The sequence below is a fragment of the Agelaius tricolor genome, unplaced genomic scaffold, assembly GCF_023055355.1.
Source record: "Agelaius tricolor isolate 1412-34295 unplaced genomic scaffold, bAgeTri1.0.p SCAF_56, whole genome shotgun sequence".
Classification (NCBI taxonomy): domain Eukaryota; kingdom Metazoa; phylum Chordata; class Aves; order Passeriformes; family Icteridae; genus Agelaius; species Agelaius tricolor.
This window is the reverse complement of record NW_027269316.1, coordinates 1,464,197-1,485,126: the sequence shown is the minus strand read 5'-3', so window position 1 is coordinate 1,485,126 and position 20,930 is coordinate 1,464,197. Positions and strand designations below refer to the sequence as shown.

The following is a 20,930-nucleotide window of genomic DNA, read 5'->3' as shown; positions in this document are numbered from 1 at the left end:
ACTTTTTCCTCTTTCCCTGGGTATGGGTCCTGGGGATGGCGTTGAAACTTGGTTGGTGAGGACAAGGGTGGTTATCGGGAACAGGTACATTTGTTTGGGTTAGAGCACTACCTGGACTGTAGCAGGCTCCATGGAGTTGGCTAGGGCCTCGTGGCAGGCTGAAACTTAACAGTAGGAATTGCTGAGTCATGATGAGACAGCAAAATAAGCTCCTGTCTTCTGCCTCTCGAACCCTAGCTTATCTCTGTAACCCCATAGGTCACTTTTCCCCTAACCCTTACTATTGGACAAGTTTGGATCCCTCTGTACCGTATAAAAAGGGGCTGTTTTAGCCCATTCGGCAGGAGAGCAGGAGAAGAGTCATCGCTGGAACCCTTCACAGACCCCTCAATAAACCATCACTGTGGAATGCCAGGACTTCTCCTCTCTCTTGTCTGCTTCGACCCCTGGCCCTACGGCACCCGAAGCAAGCAAGCAAAGAGCTGAAATCCAAAGACAGCTGATAATCACTAAAGAGCCAAAATCCACTGAGCTTGCTTAGGGTAGCCAATGGCTACGAGCTGACTGAGTATTCGAGCACTCTGTCTCCAAGAGAGACTGAGTTATCCGGATAGGACTGCCTTTCTCAGAGCTAAGCCTGATCTGAGGGCTGGGGGCCATTCACCGGACCTGTAAAATTACAGACTACAAAAGGCAAGGCAGCCTAACTAGTGAATATGATTGGCTTAGGTCCCTGTTTGAGTTCAGATTTATCCTATGATTGCTCACTCAGGGAGTTGTGTACTTCTGAACTAGGCGAGCCAAATTGGATTTATGTTATGGCCAGATTTATCTTGTCCAGCTACAGACCATCTGTACTGTTACAGGAAAAGAGGTAAGTTTAACCATATTTGGATATGGAAACTACTGGTGTTGAAGTCTTGACCAAAAAAAAAAAGAAGATAATTTTTAACTAACTACCCAGTACTAAGAGATTATAGCAAAAATTATGCCTCTGTGTGTGGGAGAGGGCAGGTCAGGCCTTGCTCTGGCAAGACAGTGTCCTGCCCCACACCCCCCAGCCCTAGAGCATCCCAGCCCCACAGTGTCTGTCAATCATTTGCCACACCAGAGGCAGTGCTCCACTCTGCCTAACCCAGCTCCTGAGTGGCCGGATGACCAGAGGTCCCACACTTGGGAAGGGGGGGGGGGGGGGGGGGGGGGGGCGAACAAAGGCCCAGAGGTATTTAAGGCTGTGCATGAGGCAAGCACATGTCTTGACCCTACCCTGCTCTTGGAGTTTCTATCTGGACACCACCTTAACCCAGGAGTTGATTACTATATGTGTGTTTTTCTATCTCTTTTCTTTCTTTCTTTCTTCTTCTAATTCCCTCTTCTTGGAACTTTTTGGGTAACTTAACATTGAATGGGTTTAAGTTCAGAGTTTGCTTAGTTGAATGGGCCAAAATATAGCTATGAGAAGTGTTTTATGTTGATTGGATGTTGTACTAAAACTTTGTCAAAAGTTCCTTGATTTTCTATATTTTGCCAGTAAATTTAAATTGACCTCTTGAGAATATCTAGTTGGTATTTCTCCCATGCATCTAACTGAGAGTACAGGAACCTCTGTAAGCCCCTTTCAGCGAGTTGTTTGGGGCCTTACACCATGCTGGTTTTGGAGCTCAGCTTACAAGTCCAGCAAGTACCAAAAATGGCTTTATTAAATTGTCTAACGCTTGATATGTTATTAATGAGAAAGGAATATGTAAAATACTAGACCTCACTGAAGAAGAATACAATATCAAGAAACATGAAGGAAACTACCAACCAGTCTGCTGGACTCTTTGGTCATTGCAGCCAAAAGATTGGTTTAATGAACTCTCCTCCTGGATCCTGGTTGGCACCACACAAAATTGCCTGCAATTTTAGGGACTCACAGGATGAGGAGTGATGACTTGCATAGGAGGAAATTTTTATATTGACTAGACTTATGCTTTTGATTATTGAAATAGCAATTGTCCATTATATGATTTCCTGTATACTTTCCTCTCCTTTCTCCTCTGTCTGCTAGATTAGGACCCCACTGCTGCCACGAGAGGAAAGGTACCATTACTGTGGTCCCAGTCAATGTCTTGAGCCATGGGGTGGTATGAGAGACTGGAAGGATTGCTGGTTTGAAACATTTTGGGTGCATGTGTGGGGGGAAGGGGCAGGTCTGGCCTTACTCTGGTGAGGCGATGCCCTGCTCTGCACATACACACACCCCCCCCCCACGCCCCCCGGACCTGTATCCCAGCCCCAGAGTGGCTGCCAGTCACTGGCACACTGGAGGCAATGCTCTACACCCCACCTCTGGAGCTCCTAACCCAGCTCCTAAGTGGCCAGATAACCAGAATTCCCACCTGGGGGAAGGGCCCAGGAAAGCCAAAGGGTACTTAAACCAAAGCATGAGGCAAGCACATGTCTTAACCCTACCTTTCCTTGTATTTTATATCACTGCTGGAACCAGGAGTGGTAGCTGTATTTTTTCTTTTCTATACATTTTCTTTCTTCCTTTCTTTCCTTTCTTCCTTCCTTTCTTCCTTTCTTTCTTTTCTTTCTTTCTTCTCCCTCTTCTAATTTCCTCTTCTCGGAGTTTTGAGTAACATAAAATTGGATGGGCTTGGAGTTTGCTAAGTTGAATGGGCAAAGTTAATGCTTTGTGAAATGTTTTACGTTGATTGAATGCTGCTCTAAACTTTTGCCAAAGTTCTCTGATTTTCTGAAGTTGCCAGTAAAGTTTTTTTGTTGTTTTGACCTCTTGAGAATATATTGTCAGTATTTCTCCCGTGCATCTAACTCAGGGTACATTAAAAAAAAAAAAAAAAAAAAAAAAAAAGCCCTTTTAAGAGGCTCATTGAGCAAGTTTTTGAGGCCTTACACTTGGCTGCAGTGATTACAATATTGTGGCGTTTGGGACCTGGCTGTGCACACTGAAGATTAGTACTAAGAAAAAGGTTTTAGATTTTAGAAGAACAAATTTCAGCTTGTTTAGAGCTCAGTTGTGAGGGATTCCATGGGAAGCTTCCGTGGAGGACAAAGGACCTAGCGAGTGCTGGAAGCTTTTCAAGAAAACTTTCATGGAAGCACAAAAACAGTTCATCCCCTTTAAAGGTAAGGGAAGTAGGTGAAGCAAAAGACCCCCTTGGCTTAATTGAAAGCTTTTGAGTCTGCTCAAAACCAAAAGAGAAACATACCAGAGATGGAAAAGCCGATGAATACACCTTGAGAGCTACAAGGGCATTGCTAGGGTGTGCAGAGATTCAGTTAGAAAAGCAAAAGCTCAGCTTGAATTGAAATTGACCAGACACATCAAAAGCTACAAGGAAGGGCTCTTCAGGTCTGTAAACAACAAGCAGAAACAGAAGGAAAATATTGGCCCATTGTTAAACAGGAGAGATTAATTAGCCACCAACAACACTGAAAAGGCAAAGGTTCTCAACACTTTCTTCACCTCTGTCTTTACCAGCACTGATGGGCCCCAGGATCTGGGAACAAGAATCCAGGTGGATGCAAACACAGACTCACTGGCAGTGAAGGAAGAGTTGGTATGTGAACTATTACAGGAGCTTGACCCTGACAATTTATGGGCCCTGAAAATATCCACCTGAGGGTGTTAAGAGCTGGCTGATATTGTTGTGAGGCCACTCTCCATGATCTTTGAGAAGTTGTGAAGACTGGGGAATCTGAAGAAGGCTAATGTCATCCCTATCTACAAGAAGTGCTTAAAGGAGAATCCAGGAAGTTATAGGCCCATCAATCTTACTTCAGTTCCTGGGAAAGTTATGGAACAAATCTTCCTGGGGCCTATCACAAGTCAGATGAAACATGTGATTGGGAAAAGCCAGCACAAGGACAAGTTGTTCTTGACAAACCTGATAGCCTTCTATGACAAAGTAACCTGCTCAGTTGATGTGAGGCAAGCAATGAACACTGTCTACCTGGATTTCCCCAAGGTTTTCAATATGTTTTCCTAGTCTCCTCCTAGAGAAACTGATGTGTTATGGTCTAGACAAGTGGTCTGTGAGGTGGGTGGGGAACTGGCTGACAGGCCACACCCAGAGGGTGGTGGTAAATAGTTCCTTTTCAAACTGGCAATCTGTCACAAGTGGGGTCCCCCAGGGATCGATATTGGGCCCATTGCTATTTAATATCTTCATAAGTGATCTGGAGGATGGGATGAAGTGTACCCTGATGAAGTGTGCCAATGATACCAAACTGAGTGGGGAAGTGGACACTTGGGAAGGGAGAACCACCCTGCAGGAAGACCTGGATAGGCCAGAAGAGTGGACTAACAAGAACCTTATGAAGTTCAACAAGGACAAATGTAAGGTCTTGCACCTGTGAAAACATAATCCAGGAGTGCAGCACAGGCTGGGAAAGGGACCTGGGGGTCCTGGTGGACAATGAGCTCAATATGAGCGAACAGTGAGCTGCTGTGGCAGAGTCAACAGGATGCTGAGTTGCATAAACAAGGGCATCACCAGCAGAGATAAAGAAGTCATTATCCCACTCTACTCAGTGCCTTGTCAGGCCTCACCTGGAATACTGTGTTCAGTTTTGGTCCTTGCTATATGAAAAAGATGTGGACAGGCTCAAGAGGGTCTACAGAAGGGCCACAAAGATCATCAAAGAACTGTGAAACCTGCCATATGAGGAAAGGCTGAGAGAACTGGGTTCTGAGGAAAGGCTTAGGGGGAGACCTTATCACCATGCTCTAGTATTTAAAGGGTGGTGACAAAGAAAACAGAGACTCCCTTTTTACATGGAAAAGAGGAGGGGGGGGTAATGGGTACAAGTTACTCCTGGGGACATTCTGATTGGATACAAGAGGAAAATTTTTCACAATGAGAACAATCAGCTACACCATGTCAATTCACCACCAGAGCATCTCTTTCTAGCAGTTTGCTTATGCAGCTATAACTTCACTGGGATATATATGTACTTGGCTTTTTGTTTCACTTGTCTAGTGCTGACCTAGTAAAAATTTAACAGTCATTACCTCTTAGTATCACCTAAGCAGGGCCCAGATTCCCCTGTCTCAGGACATGACTGTAGCCTTTTTTTTTTTTTTTTTTTTTTGCTACAGTATTTTAGCTAATGAATTCATGAACGAAAAACAGCGTTCTCCTCCCCCAGCCTCCCCACATTTTACAACAAACACAAAATTACTGGCACACTAAGGGGTTAAAAAGCAGTAATGAAGAGCAGCCTTCTTTTCTCCCTAACACAGATACATTAAGCAACCCTTAGTTATTAAAAATGAATATATATCTCTAATCCCTGTCAGGGGATTACTTAAGGACCTCTACCACATGAGCAGTAATTCCGGTGCTAACCCTAGGAGGAAGGAGGGAATTATTTAAGAAAAGGTACACAGTTACACACATGCATGTGTTTATAAAAAGCCCATACATCTATCATCTCCTTACAAATAGAGGAGGAACTAAAGAAGCAGCAATTTCAAAACTTCACTTTAAATGCTACTACATTCATTTTGAAATTCTTTGATTTTTGCACAATTCAAAAAATGGTACAAAGCAGCAGTATGAGCTATCACGGCTGAAGCCAAGCACTTTGAAAACAGTGTCTTGGTCCTCAAACAATATATTTGCCTGCTGGTGAGTGATGCTCCACAAGAACAGCTTATTTTGACATTGCTACTAATGCCCTCTCCAACCTTCCCCCAACACAGCACCCCCTTAGTGCTGTCAGTGCAGTTTAAAAGGTAAATTCATGGAAACAATAGCTGTGAGGTAGTCATATTTTAACATCCTTGTCACATTTTCTTTTCCTCCTTTGCCTATGGGCTTCTTTGATTTCCCCGACATTATTTGTGGTGTAGCATACAAGCAATTCCTCCTCTAACTGAAGAGCTTTAAATATTATCTGATGATATCCAGCTAGGGATCTGTGTTGGTTTTGGCTGGGGAAGAGTTAATTTTCTTCATAGTAGCTAGTATGAAGCCATGTTTTGGATTTGTGATCAAAACGGTGTTGATAATTCAGGGATATATTTGTTATTGAAGAGTAGTGCTTACACAGAGTCAAGGCCTTTACTGCTTCTAGTACCACCCTGCTGGTGGGAGTGCACAAGAAGTTGGGAGGGGACACAGCCAGAATAGCTGACCCCAGCTGACCAAAGGGATATCCCATACCGTATGACATCATGCTCAGCAGATAAAGCTGGGGGAAGAAGGAGGAAGGGGGAACATTCAGAAGGATGGTGTTCTGTATTCCCAAGTCACCATTGCACATGATGGAGTCCTGCTTTCCTGGGGATAGCTGAACACCTGCCTGCCCATGGGAAATGGTGAATGAATTCCTTGTTTTGCTTTGCTTGTGTACATGGCTTTTCTTTCCCTATTATTAATCTGTCTTTATCTCAACTGATGTGTTTTCTCACTTTTACCCTTCTGATTGAAGCCCCCATTCCAGGGAAAAGTGAGCCAACAGCTGTGTGGTGCTTGGTTGTCAACTGGGGTTAAACCACAACAGTCCTTTCTGATACCACACGTGGGGCTTGAAGGGTTTGTGATAACGACAGATTGACTAGGATATGCTAGAGCGAATTTATAGCTGTTATTGCTGTTTAGCTATTAATAGACAGGCTCCTGTGCTTGCCATGGTACTTGTTTGCCTCACTGTATATTAGTCTACTGCTCGTTAGTGGATGCTTTTTCATAGAATTATATAAACATTTAAGTTGGAAAAGACTTCAAAGATCATCGAGTCCAACTATTAACCTAACACTGATCAGTCCACCACTAAACCATGTCCTTAAGTGCCACATCCACACGGCTTTTAAATACCTCCAGGGATGGGGACTCAACCACTTCCCTGGGCAGCCTCTTTCAATGCTTGGCCACCCTTTCAGTGAAGAAATTTTTTCTAATATCCAATCTAAACCTCTCCTGGCACAACTTGAGGCCATTTCCTCTTGTCCTATCCCTTGTTACTTGAGAGAAGAGATCAACTCCCACCTCGCTACAGCCTCCTTTCAGGTAGTCGCAGAGAGCAATAAGGTCTCCCCATAGCCTCCTTTTCTCCAGGCCAAACACCCCCAGCCCCCTCAGCCGCTCCTCATAAGACTTGTGCTCCAGCCACTTTTCCAGCTACATTACCCTTCTGTGGACACACTCCAGCACCTCAATGTCTTTCTTGTAGTGAGGTGCCCAAAACTGAACACAGGCTTCGAGGTATGGCCTCACCAGTGCCGAGTACAGGGGGACGATTGCTTCCCTGGTCCTGCTTCCTGCACTATTTCTGATACAAGCCAGGATGCCATTGGCCTTCTTGGCCACCTGGGCACACACTGGCTCACGTTCAGCTGGCTGCCAACCAGCAGCCCCAGGGCCTTTTCTGCCAAACAGCTTTCCAGCCACTCTTCCCCAAGCCTGTAGCGCTGCGGGGGGTCGTTGTGACCCAAGTGCGGGACCCAGCACTTGGCCTTGTTGAACTGAATACCATTGGTCTTGGCCCATCAATCCAGCCTGTTCAAATCCCTCTGCAGAGCCTTCTCACCCAACTTGGCGTCATCTGCAAACTTACTGAGGGTGCACTCAATCCCCTCATCCAGATCATCCATAAAGATATTAAACAGGACTGGACTCAATACTGAGCCCTGGAGAACACAACTAATGACTGGCCACCAGCTGGATGTTAACTCCATTCACCACCACTCTCTGGGCTTAACCATCCAGCCAGTTTTTTACCCAGCAAAGAGTGCATCCATCTGAGCCATTGAGCAGCCAGTTTCTCCAGGAGAATGCTGTGGGAAACAGTGTTAGAGGCTTTACTAAAGTTTAGATAGACAACATCCACAGCCTTTCCCTCATCAACTAAGCAGGTCACCCTGTCAAAGAAGGAGACCAGGTTACTCAAGCCTTTCATAAACCAATGCTGACTGGACTTGATCACCTGGTTGCCTCTGACATGATGGCACTCAAGATGATCTGCTCTATGACCTTCCCCAGCAGCAAGGTAAGACTGACAGGCCTGTAGTTCCCTGGATCCTCCTTCTGGCCCTTCTTGCAGATGGGCATCATATTTGCTAACCCCCAGTCAATTGGGACCTCTCCGGATAGCCAGGACTGCTGGTAAATGGTTGAAAGTGGCTTGGCAAGCTCTTCTGCCAGCTCCCTCAGTACCCTTGGGTGGATCCCATCTGGCCCCATAGACAAGTAGTGTAGCAGGTTACTGACCATTTCCCCTTGGACTATGGTGGCTTCATTCTGCTACTCATCCCTGTCAGGGAGCTGAGTACCTGGAGAACAACTGGTCTTACTATTAAAGACTGAGGCAAAGAAGGCATTAAGTACCTCAGCCTTTTCCTCATCCTTTGTCACTATGTTTCTCCCTGCATCCAATAAAAGATGGAGATTCTCCTTAGCCCTCCTTTTGTTGCTGATGTATTTGTAAAAACATTTTTATTGTCTTTTACGGCAGTATCCAGATTAAGTTCTAGTCAGGATTTGGCCATTCTAATTTTCTCTGTGCATTACCTCACAACATCCTTGTAGTCCTCTTGAGTTGCCTGCCCCTTCTTCCAAAGTTCCTAAACTCTGTTTTTGTTCTGAGTTCCAGTCAAAGCTCTCTGTTCAGCCAGGCTGGCCTTCTTCCCCACTGGCTCAGATTTCAGAACATAGGAATGGCCTGCTCCTGAGCCTTTAAGATTTCCTTCTTAAAGTGCATGGATGTGTTCTTCCTGGACTCCTTTGTCCTTCAGGACTGCCTCCCAACAGACTCTGTCAATCAGGCCCCTAAACAGGCCAAAGCCTGCCCTCCACAAGTCCAAGGTGGTAGTTCTACTGACCCCCGTCCTTACTTCTCCAAGAATCAAAAACTCTTATAGTTTTGTGACCGCTGTGCCCAAGATGGCCTCCAACCATCACATCGCCCACCAGTCCTTCTCTGTTCACATACAAGAGGTCCAGCCTCCCCTAATTGGCTCACTCACCAACTGTGTCAGGAGGTTCTCTTCCACACACTCCAGGAACCTCCTAGACTGTTTCCTCTTTGCTGTATTGTATTTCCAGCAGACATCTGGTAAGTTGAAATCCCACATGAGAACAAGGGCTAGTGATTCTCAGACTTCTCCCAGCTGTTTATAGTATATTTCATCTGCCTCTTCATTCCATAACAGACTCCCATCAGATCTGCCTTGTTGGCCTTTCCCCTTAATACTGACACTTAAATGCTCAACCCTATCAGTGCCATCGTTAAGCTCTAGACAATCAAAACACTCCCTAATATACAGGGCTACCCCACCTTCCTTGCCTGTTCCTTCTGAAGTGTTTATAGCCATTCATTGCAGCACTCCAGCTGTGCGAGTCATCCCATCATGTGTCCGTGATGGCAACTATGTCATAGTTTTCCTGCTGCACAATGGCTTCCAGTTCCTCCCGTTTGTTGCTCATGCTGTGTGCATTGGTGTAGATGCACCTCAGTTGGACTATTCTCAGGCGCATCTGTAGTTTATAACACATCAATAACCCTTGTGTCTTTGCTGCCACATGGATCTCCATCCCCTACCTCCACTAAGACTGCAGACCAAAGGACCTCACTAGTTTCTTAAACACTGGCATGTTGCCTCCAGGCTTATCTCTAGTGAGCCTGGGTTTATCTCTTTCTCCCTTGCAATCTAGTTTAAAGCTCTTTCAATGAGCCTTGCTAACTCCTAGGCAAAGATCTTTTTTCCCCTTTGACACAGGTGTACCCCATCTGTTGCCCACAGGCCTGGTGTCACAGACCGACCCATGATCAAAGAACCCAAAATTCTGCCAGTGACACCAGGCTTGGAACCAGATACTGATCTTCTGGCTCTTTCTGTTTCTTCCCTCATCATTCCCTGCGACTGGAAGGATAGAGAAAAATATTACTTCTGCTCCTGATCCCTTAACCAGTCGTCCCAAGGCCCTGAAGTCTCTCTTGATTGCCCTCAGACTTCCTGTTGCAACTTCATTGCTGCCTACCTGAAAACTTAATAATGGGTGATAATTTGAGGGCCGTACCAGGGTAGGAAGCTTTCTCTTCTCATCTTTAACCTGGGTCCCAGGGAGGCAGCAGACTTCCCTAAGAAGTGGGTCTGGTCTGCATATGGGGCCTTCTGTTCCCTTCATAAGGGAGTCTCCTATGACAACAACCTGTTTACTTTTCTTTATGGAAGCGGTTTTGATGCAGGGCATAGGCTGACTTAACCTCAGCAACACATCCATGCTAAATGAACTATTGTCCTCATTATCGTTCGGCTCCACTTGCAGAGCCTTGTATCCATTATGCAATGGCACTTGGGAAGGTGGGGCAGTCACAGAGGAGATGCACTTGCTGCGCTGGGCAGGCACTTGCCTCCATTGGCCCCTATTCCTTATGTCACCATGTTCAGCTGGGAGGAGAGAGGATAGGGAATCCTCCATATCATGCACCCTGTCTACCTGTCAGGCCTGTCCCAGGGTAGGTAGGGTGCGATTCCAGTAATCTCTCACACTCCCTGATACTCCTCAACCTATTCACTTCCTGCCAGAGCTCTGCCACTAAGTAGAGGAGTTCCTTTACCTGGGCTCACCTCCCACAGGTGTGCTCACTACTGATGCCCAGTACTGGCATAAGAGCAGGGCACACCCTGCAGCCTGATACATGTTCCCACCGGACCTCTGGGCAGCTGTGTCAGTCACAGTGGGTACAGAGTTTAGAGAGGCCATAGCTTTCTACCAGGTAGTACGATTGCTCTCTGGAGCACCTCAAAGCATGTAGCCATGGATGAGCCCACAAAAGAGCAGGTACACCCCTGGAGGACCTGAAGCCATGGGTAAGGCTTTGTTGGAACAAGTACACCCTTAAGGGACTGCAGTCTGTGGATAAGTCCAAGCCAGAACAGGGGCAAGGAGAGGAGTTCATTGCAATATTAAACCCTAGAACCTGGTCCAAAGGGACCAGTGGTGGAGACTGTAGCGGAAATACCTTTAAAATGTTGCAACCTAATATTTGAGTTGCCTGTTATAGGAATTACTATAGCAGGAATCACCTGAACCAATGGAAGAGAAGTCTTACAAGAAGCAGTTGTAGTGCAGCAGTGACCTGACCTGAACTGACCTTGGTGCCCAGTAGCTGCATCCAACACAGCATTTCTGTCCTGAGTGACCACTATAGCAGATGGAGCCCAAAGTCATGGACTAAATGAACTCGGTAGACATTTGTGGACATTTTGCAGGGGTGGTCCATAGACTAAGGGAATGATAGGTGTATTGTATCAAATGATGGAAAGGGAGGTGGTGGTTAATGAGGATATATTGGCTAGTGTGGGACCTGACCATGATATAAATGGTATGGAATAAGGGGTGGAGAATGTGCTGGTTTTGGCTGGGATAGAGTTAATTTTCTTCATAGTAGCTAGTATGGAGCTATGATTTGGATTTGTGCTGTAAACAGTGTTGATAACAGAGGGATGTTGTTGTTATTGCTGAGCAGTGCTTACACACAGCCAAGGCCTTTTCTGCTTCTCACACCATCCCACCAGAGAGGATGCTAGGAGTGCACAAGAAGTTGGGAGGGGACACAGTCGGGACAGCTGACCCCAACTACACCAACTACCTGGAGATGGATGAACATCTGCCCGCTGATGGGAAGTGGTGAATGAATTCCTTGTTTTGCTTTGCTTGCGCACATGGCTTTTGCTTTCCCTATTAAACTGCATTTATTGCAACCCATGAGTTTTTTTCATTTTTACTCTTCGGATTCTCTCCCCCATCCCATCAGGGGAGGGTGAGTGAGCAGCCGTGTGGTGCTTAGTTGCCGGCTGGAGTTAAACCACAACAGGTCCATAATTTGTCTAACTTTTCTCACAATGAATAATGCCTATTAACACAAAATAATACCACTGACCTCTTACAAGATTAATCCCTTGAACTGGCACTACTAATTACTGAGATTCTGGCATTGTATCTCTAGCTTTAGGATGCAAGGAACATTAGAACTACAATATTTCTTCAACCAAAGACTCAGAATGCTGTCATAATTACCTGCTACCCAGTGCTGTTACATAAATATAATCTCATATAATCAGCAATTATGATCCTCTGCTCTCCAGAGTTCCTCTTACATAAAAAGACAAGCCAAGTACTTCATCTACTGCCCCCTTCTCTTCCTGTACAGTCCAGGGTCAGTGCCTTTTCTTTAGATGCTTTTATTTGAAACAGTTCAGCAAAGGGTCAAAGAGGACACCACACTCATCCTGTTGGACATCTGAAGTAGCCTAAAAGAGAGAGTTTGAGTACAATACAACCAGCCTTTTTCCCCCCCCCTCTTTCAAAAAAACCTACTTGAAACTGGAAGGTAGGAGGCAATCTTCAGACACTTAAGCTTAAATTAGAACCTTCCTGGTTTTCCCTCACCCTTTCTGAATATACTCAAGAGACTGGTAGAAAAACCATACATACCTTACATATAATGAGAGAAAGAGACAATGTACAAGACTTAATTTTCATTTACTATTCACCTGTGTTGGTCAATTTACCCTATCCCAATTTTCATATTATGTCTTCCCTTTACACTGTTCTTGCATTGCTGCCCTCTTACAACCAACTCTATTCTGTGGTGTAATTTGCTTCCCCCCCTTCTTCATTGATCAATGTGCTTCCAAGAGACCAAACACCAACAGAAACTATAAACACTATCAAGATGAGAAATGGAAGAACTCTAGCTCTAAAACAATAGGACAAGGCAAATTAAGCTACAGAATAAAGATGCTGTTAATATCATGTATACAGAAAGGGAATATTCAGTATTTGCTGTTGAAGAGCGTTTCTGCTCTTTTAAATACTTAATTCTGTTAGCCAAAACAGAACTCCTGCATTTGTAAGTCCCTCTTTCGAACATGTCATATAAGCCTTCCTTCTCCGTGCTTCAAGCTTTTTTTTACATTATAGATATAAAACCCAGTAAAATTGAAACAGCATTATTTGATAAAATATATTCTTGAAATAAGAAACCGTACATTACATACACTGTACTTTGTTCAATTAGAAAAAAGCCACAAACAATACAACAACCAAACCCAAAACCAACAACACTAAACAAAGACAGGAATGCATGAGATTGTACAAAACAGTTACAGGACCATCATCACGGGACCATGAAAAAAAAAAAGAAGCAAAAGTGATGGATAAAGCAAGAATGACCGCTTCAATGCTATTGAAGTGAGACTGCTTCTCTACTATGCAAACAAATTAATGCAATGATGCTGAAGTTAACTGACAGTGCTAATCTACTGTAGTAGGCATGCAGGAATATATACTAAGAGTGAATAGCATGCTCTCAGGATGGGATTTCTACATGAAAAATTATAATTTTATGTATGTTGGCAAACCAATGTAAAGTCTACAGAGAGCATCTTCCAGGATATGTAGTAAATAAACTTCTCACACCCCTAGCCTTTGAGTCAAATAGTTGCATTTGTACAGCAGCATATGGGAAATCTGACTTGGTATGAAAGTTTGATACTGTCTCTGGATATTCTCATTATATTTAAGAGCAATTTAAGAGAGATCCACAAAAGCAATAGTTATTTTCAAACTATTTTACAAGAAAAGCAAAATAGCTTATTGAGACTACCAAGAAATAATTGCTTGCACCTGCTAATTTTTCAAATCCCAATTGTGGTGGTGCTTCCCCCCCCAGCCACACTATGATCTGAGAAATGCTCGTTAGGCCTTGGCCTTGATGAACAGCACCTGGACTAAGCTCCTCTTGAGCTTATCAGAAACACTGTCTGCTCCCAGGAACTTGTGCCGTCTAACAAGCTCCTGTTTTTTAACAGCCTTGGAAACTTATTTTTCTTGCCTGAATTACAACCCAAATGGAATAACACTTTTGTTATCAAACTTTCAAAGAAAGTTACTGACCCGAATTGCAGCCAGGATGGAAAATTACTATGACTAAAGCCCGCTCTCTTGCGGCCCTATAAACACCAGTCCAAATGAGACCCTTTGAGCTCTCTTGGACTGCAGCGGGCTGTGACCAGCAACCTCCCTCTGAGTGCCAGTGAACTCTCAAGTTTGCCATACTCGGAGGACTGCCAAATGATGATGGATCCTGGGCTGATACCCCCCCCCCCCCCCCACTCCTCAAGGCTCAACCCTTTGCCCATTGAGAAGATGCAAGTGCATCCAAAGTGAGTACTTCACTGAATTCAAGGGGAATTTTTTCACAGGTAGCTTGTACAGACTCTTTATGTCTGTGCACATGCAAGTGTCAATATGCTACAGCAAGTGTACCAGGAATGCAGCTCTCCTAGATTCTTAAGCACGTTAGATTTGTAAGTTAGGCTTATAAGTGAGTTACTGTTGTGCTTATACTAAGTTCTATAGAATCTCTTGTTAATTTGTTTATATTAGGCTATCAATTAGGTGCTGTTAAGTTTAGGTGCTGTTAAACCTTTAGGCCTAAACTGTTGGTCAAGTCCAGGGCTAAGTTCAGCAAGGGGGTCCACTCTGAACCTTGTGACTCAATGGGAGGCTCTCCCTCATTCCTTTTTATCCTTACTCAACCTCCACATACATAATTTTTTGTTGATTTTAGTTTTAGATTGATTTATTTTAGATTTTAGTCCAATTTTTCTCAGTGTGCTTTAACCATCTAATAAGTAGTAGAGTCAACCTTGACAATGAACTTTGTTGTGCTTTTGCTTTTATATTAAACCTGATATCGTTGCCAGTGATTCTTTGAGTGACCTAACACACTCATTTGTGACAAATGTCTATGGAATAAAATCAGAGTATGCTTTGGGGAGATGACAGGAGAGACAGACTTCAAGAAAAACATCACTGGCAAACATTAAAAACAAATGTTCTGTCACAGGGTCACTAGTTCTTTTCAGTAGTCTTAGGTTTAGCTTCACTAGCTTACCTCTTAAAAAAAGGTCCCCCGATCAGAACACACAACTAGGAAAAGTCAGCTAATTTATACAAGGCACTAGGAAGAGAAACTTCATGACAGACAGTTATACAAGCCATGCTGCAAAAGCACTGTTAGAGCATTTAGACCCCTGTATAAGGTCTATGTTGATAAAGGACCAAAGAGAGGATAATTTATCACTGCTGATTTAGAGGGCATTCATTACATTAAACTGCCTTAACAATCCCCCAATTAAAACCCAACCAGAAACAGTATTATTTTGAGCAAAATAAAAGTTTAACCCATTAAAACCAGAAAAGATTAATTCCTGCAAGGTCTTTGAAAAGCATCTGAGATGACAGTCCACCCCATCTTAATAAACAAGAAGTCCAAGGAAGGTCATGTATTTGAAGAGCCCCTTCCAGAATGAAGTAACAGACACTAAATGCCAAGCTCTTAAAACTGAAAGTTTGTAAGCAAGTTTATTTAGGCAAATACAATTCAAGTGGGCTTTTGTTTTATTAAAAAAAAAAAAACAGAACTACTCAATCTGATTTATATGTGTGAAAGACATTCATCTTATTCATCACCACTAATATAAAGCAAAGGGAACAAAGAGTATTAAGTTTAGGCTACCAAGAAGTGTTATTTCCTGTCCTCATCTATTCTGAAACACAAAGTCTTTTCCTTTTCCCTGACTTAGACTGACAACTCAAATTCATTTCTTGCCAATTAAAAATAAAGTAGGATGCTGAGACACAAAGACAAAACTAAAACACCTTCCTCCCCCAACCCCCTTCTTCCCAGGCTCACTTTCACTCCTTCATTTCCAACTTTCTACCTCTTCCCCCCCACTTCAGGGGTGGGGAGAGAATCATAGAATGATTTTGGTTGGGAGGGACCTTAGAGATCTTCTAGTTCCAACCCCCTTGTGGAATGGGAGGTAGCAGTCAGTTCTTAAGAGCTTATCTGCCACTCCTTCCTCTTCACACTTTTTCCCCTGCTCCAACATAAGATATCTCCCACAGGATAGTCCTTCACTAACTGCTCCAGCATGTGTCCTCTCCATGGGGTACAGTCCTTTGGGAATGGACTGCTCCAGTGTGCGTCCCCCAGGGGCTGCAGTTCATGACAGAAAACTTCCTCCTCTCCAAAGGTGTGCTCTCTAGAGGCTGCAGCTTCCTCCAGGGCACATCCACCTGCTCTGTCACGAGGCCCTCCATAAGCTGCAGGATGGTTATCTGCTCTGGAGTGGTCTTCTCCACAGCCTGTAAGGAAATCTCTGCTCTGACACCTGGAATACCTCCCACCCCTCCTTCACTGACCTAATTGTCTACAGAGCTGTTTCTCTTGCATTTTTCTTCCTCATACCTACCTCCCTTCTCACATACACACACCGCTGCACAGCCTTTCTTAGATGTTATCACAGAGGTGCCCCAGCTTCACTTATTGGCTCATGTTTGGCCAGTGGTAAATCTATTTTGGTGCCAGTTGGAACTGGCTTTGTCCAGCACAGCAGAAGCCCCATGTCTCTTCTGATGAAAGCTGCCTCTGCAGTCTCCCCAGTACTAAAACCTCAACACATAAACCCAATACACTCTCTCTATACATATGCACTTTTTCCTTTTTTTTTTCTAGTTTGTATTACATACTTGTGCCAAAAATAAACCAATAGATGAAAATACTTCCCTAATTATGCTTGTAGAATCTTTGTTTTTAACTCCCACTTTGGTTTCTTGAAAGCAGGAACTTAGAATAGTGGCTTTCAACTTATTTTTTAATCTTCTGTGGAAGGTATGAGTTTATACAGCAAATTCCAACTTGCTGACAAAGAGCTGGCTTTACTTAACCATCTTTTATGGTCCACAGACTATTGAATCGACAAAGCAAATTCAATCCACAGAAATTATTGTCTTGCATTAACATCAGCTTTCAAGAACATAAAAAGAAGCCACTTTCTGCTTACTGGAAAAAGGAAGTACACTTGCACCCCAGCCAGCTACTTTCCATATAACCTCTACTGAGCACACTCTTTTTTTACCTACAGAGAACTAAGGTCCGTTCGAGAATTTCTTGATAGCAAATGGCAAGCACACAAATAGGTTTTCCAAGATCTGTCTGTGAATTAGGGTACAGGGTTACTGAATGATACAAGCATAAGGGGAAGAACATTTAACATTTTCAAACTTTTTTAAAGCTTTAAATTGTGTTCAGCAGCAAATTTAAGATGCATAACCAAGTCTTACTTCAGCAGCAACTATCATGTTTTAAGTAATTTGTATCTTCCTGATATTTACTTATAATAGTTGTCTGAATACTTTTTTTATATTCAGTTGGTTTAGTCTTATGATAATTGCTACAGCTTTTGAGTAACTTTGTTATACTGGTATTTACAAGTGGTCATAGTTTGGTATGCAGTATTGTTCAAACATTGCATTTAAGAAGTTTTTTACTACTTTAAATGAGCTACCTAGCTAAAGTCATCAGGGTTGTCCCCAGTAAGTTAATGCTTATTGAATGTCTTTAGTTATAACTCTCTAAAATTTAAAAAGTCTAGCTTTGGTCACACTTTTATTTTGTTCATGTTCTACTCAACTGACAAGTTATTGTTGGCTTTGGTTGGGGGGGAGGGTGTTTGTTTGGTTTTGGTTTTTTGGTTTCTTTTTAAATGTAAGTAATTGGGAATATTTTGCCACTTACTAGAAGAAGCCTAAAATTTGTTTACTAATGTTGTGGTTTGAGGAAGTATTTGAATATTGGCACCTGGTGTGGCCACTGAGGACATGGATATGCCTCTGAGAACACAGGGGGGTTAAAAGCAGAGAACTCCCAGGAAAACTTTCTCTTGGTTCCTGGTCAGGGAAAGGTTCAGACCTCCCCTGCCCAGCCGACAGCTGGGCAGGGGAGGGGAAGCCATATGGCTGGGTGATGTAGGCCTGGGTCCTGAGGATGGAAGGGTGGAGGAGCACCAAGAGACATTGGGCAGCCCCCCCCCCCCGCCCCGGAGAGAGGGAGAGAGAGAGAGAGCCAGCCTGTGCCACCTTGAAATTTGATAGCATGCCAGCTGAGAAGGAGGAGGGAGGGGGGGGGGGGGGGGGGGGTGCAGTGAGAAGGTGCCCGGCAGGGCAGCAGTGGGAGTTCTGGACAGGCAGAGCCTGAGGTTTTCAACCCTTTTCTTGGATGATGGAAACCTTACAAATACTGATCCTCCTGGAGCTGAATGAGAAGAGAGATAGAGACGAGATAAGAGGAAATGGGCCACCAGAGAAGTGAAGAAGAATCTTAGGTGGGAGGAGGTGATGGAGTGGCCTTTGGCTGGACTTTTCTTGTATAGCCATGGACAGAACCATTTTTTCCTGTGACACAGAGACTGCATTTTGGGGAGGCAATGGCTTGGAGCCAAGGGAGTGCAGTGATGTTATGTGAAAGAGTGCGTGAACAGAGACAACAGGTGAGGAGGGTGGTTGGTGCCCTCCATCTTCAGTGGAGGAGAAGATCTCTGTTCTTGAGACCCCTCAGCCCCAGGGGGTGAAATTTGGGGGAGGACAGGTGTCCCAAAAGTGAGAGACTGTACTCTTTTTTGGAACTGGGCAAAGCATCCTTAAAAGGGGAACCCTAGAAACAGCTCTGGTCCATGCGCAGTGGTGAGAGCACTGGACATGGAAGGAAGATGTCACGATGGCAAATGATCTCCGGGCGGTGCCATGTGTGACATGGAAACACATAAGATCTCAACTGTGTTTCCAGGGGAAGCCTATGGCACAAGGGGGACTCCTCTCTCCTTGATGAACTGAGAATTGATTATCTAAAGGGTGGTGATGGACTGAGAGTTGATCTGAGGGATGGATGTATTGGAAATTTGGTGGGGGGAGGAGGAGTGCTTTTGGAAGGTTTTCATTCTTTCTGTGTGTTTCTTTTTACATATAGTTGTAGGTTAATAAAGTTTTTCTTCTTTATTCCTAAGTTGGAGTCTGCTTTGCTCTATTCCTGGTCACATCTCACAGCAGACACCAGGGAGAATGTATTTTCATGGGGGCACTAGCATTGCGCCAGCGTCAAACCGTGACAACTAAACAAGTACCATCTTTACTAGAAGTAGAAATCACAACAAAGAAAGTTTACAAATTATTCACAAGATTCAAAGTTTACTGACTTTCTAGAATATTTCTTGGTATAACATCAAAGCTTGACATTAACAACTTCTGTGCATTTTTTAAAGTTTCTTTAGTTTTACCGTTCATAGGTTTCCTACCAACTTACACCTAATAACACCTAAACACTTCTCTCTTCCCCCTTCTTCCCACCCCATTACTCACACTATGTTACATGCAAGCTTAATGGCCAGCATGTGCTTAATGATCAGCTGGCCATTATGTTCTTGGATTTTTTTCACTTGGGGCAATAATTTAGATCTACCCCCTTTACCCAACTGGCTGTTTCCATAAAGCCCACAGAACTCAGTTTTCTTTATGACCTCTGATTCATGAAATCAACTAACAGGTTCAACAGGCTGTGATCAGAAAGAGGAGGCAGTCAAGACAGATGGGTAGACTGACAGCATGATCACAACAGCTTCTATTTGTAAGTTTACCTTGCCTTATTAAATCTGAAGCATTCATCATATTCCCAGTTTTAGAAATGTTAACTTCCTAGTGCAGTAGATACTTATTCTAGAACACTTTTAAGTTGAACAAGAATTCAATTCCACCCCTACAAGTTCACTGTTATCCTTATCTTGCAGCAGGAAAGTTCTAACCAGACTTTTCCAACCAAGTGAACCCTTTACACATCCTAGAACACCAGCACTGACATTAGAGGAGTGGATTTTTTTTTTAATTAAGATAACAGCTGGGAAAACTGTACTTTCACTTTGGAAAACAAACATGAAGTTAACACTTTCCATTATAATGCTTTGCAACTCAATTAAAAAAAAAAAAGGAAGCTTTACTGGAATTAACAGTCCACTGTTCCAGCTTTAGAGATAGCATAGTTTAGGGTTTATACAGCACGTATTATGCATGCATGCCATGCGCTCTATAGATGGACATGAGTTTTACATTATCATTTCAATCTAATCTGTTTCAGCTTTTGACACTTCAGACAACTTTTGAGGAAAAAGTGTGTAATGCCGATAGAGCTTAAATAGAATTAAAACTGTATTATGTAAGGTATATACACGATTACTACAGTCATTAAATTAAACTATCTGATTTTAACAAGCAGATTAAGCATCTGTAAAAATGCATGGTCAGTCCACTTGCTCAACAGGAAGCTTTAGCACAAAGTTAAAATGGAAACCAGTTCTAAAAAACAAAACACAGGAGAATATGTAACCAAGAACTGAAAGTGCTTACCTTGACTCTCCACTACTGTTTCTTACATCTTCGTCACTGTGCCCATTCATTGTAAATATTAACAAGTTTAAAAGATAAATAGAAGTCCACTCAGGTTAGAAGGCAGATGCCAAGAAATTACTTCTTGATACTCTCTTTTCCAGATGACTCAAATGTTCTCTGCAAGATTTTTCCAAAATTGCCTAAAGTAGTAAAGAAAAATGTTGACATAACTTGAAATATTTGATAGTTGCAACTGAAAGATACTGAAAATAACTTATCCTGTAATAACACAACCAAAAGGGAGTATCTATCACATCTGGCATCTTCTTTTTAACTGAAAAATAGCTTTTGGTATGCCATAGTCCTGTGTTAAGAACAACCTGATCTTACTTTTAAAGGAAAACAGCCTCCCCAAACACATAAATAAAAATTATAACTATCAATGCTCTAAGATATGATTAGCAAAATCATTTTGTGCACAAAACACATATCATAAGCAGTTCTAGACACAAAGTTTACATTCTGTTGGGGGTAGAGTCAAGAAAATAGACTGTCCCGTTTTTTAAAAATGGCTCAACTACATCATGCTAACAAGATGCCACAGATAGAGTGATCACTATTTCAAACATCTTCAAATCAGATCTCTACCGTGTCAGATGCACCTAGAAAAAGTTAGATTCACATTAA

At 43.2% G+C, this 20,930-nt stretch overlaps 1 protein-coding gene and 1 long non-coding RNA gene across 5 annotated transcripts in view; one reads left to right on the top strand and one right to left on the bottom strand.

The window, feature by feature from the left end:
* The window catches only part of LOC139604859 (chromodomain-helicase-DNA-binding protein 1-like), an 85,649-nt gene that overhangs the window by 64,046 nt on the left and 673 nt on the right, over positions 1-20,930 (bottom strand). For all 4 annotated transcript variants that reach the window (XM_071456177.1, XM_071456173.1, XM_071456174.1 and 1 more), the window contains exon 2: positions 20,262-20,443. In XM_071456177.1, coding sequence (XP_071312278.1) covers positions 20,262-20,311 — 50 coding nt within the window. In that variant the 5' untranslated portion in view covers positions 20,312-20,443. The remainder of the gene's footprint in view (positions 1-20,261; positions 20,444-20,930) is intronic.
* Positions 125-11,741, top strand: LOC139604870 (uncharacterized). Its single transcript, XR_011684132.1, has 3 exons — positions 125-874; positions 3,488-3,566; positions 11,485-11,741. It is a non-coding gene; the product is annotated as an uncharacterized lncRNA (long non-coding RNA).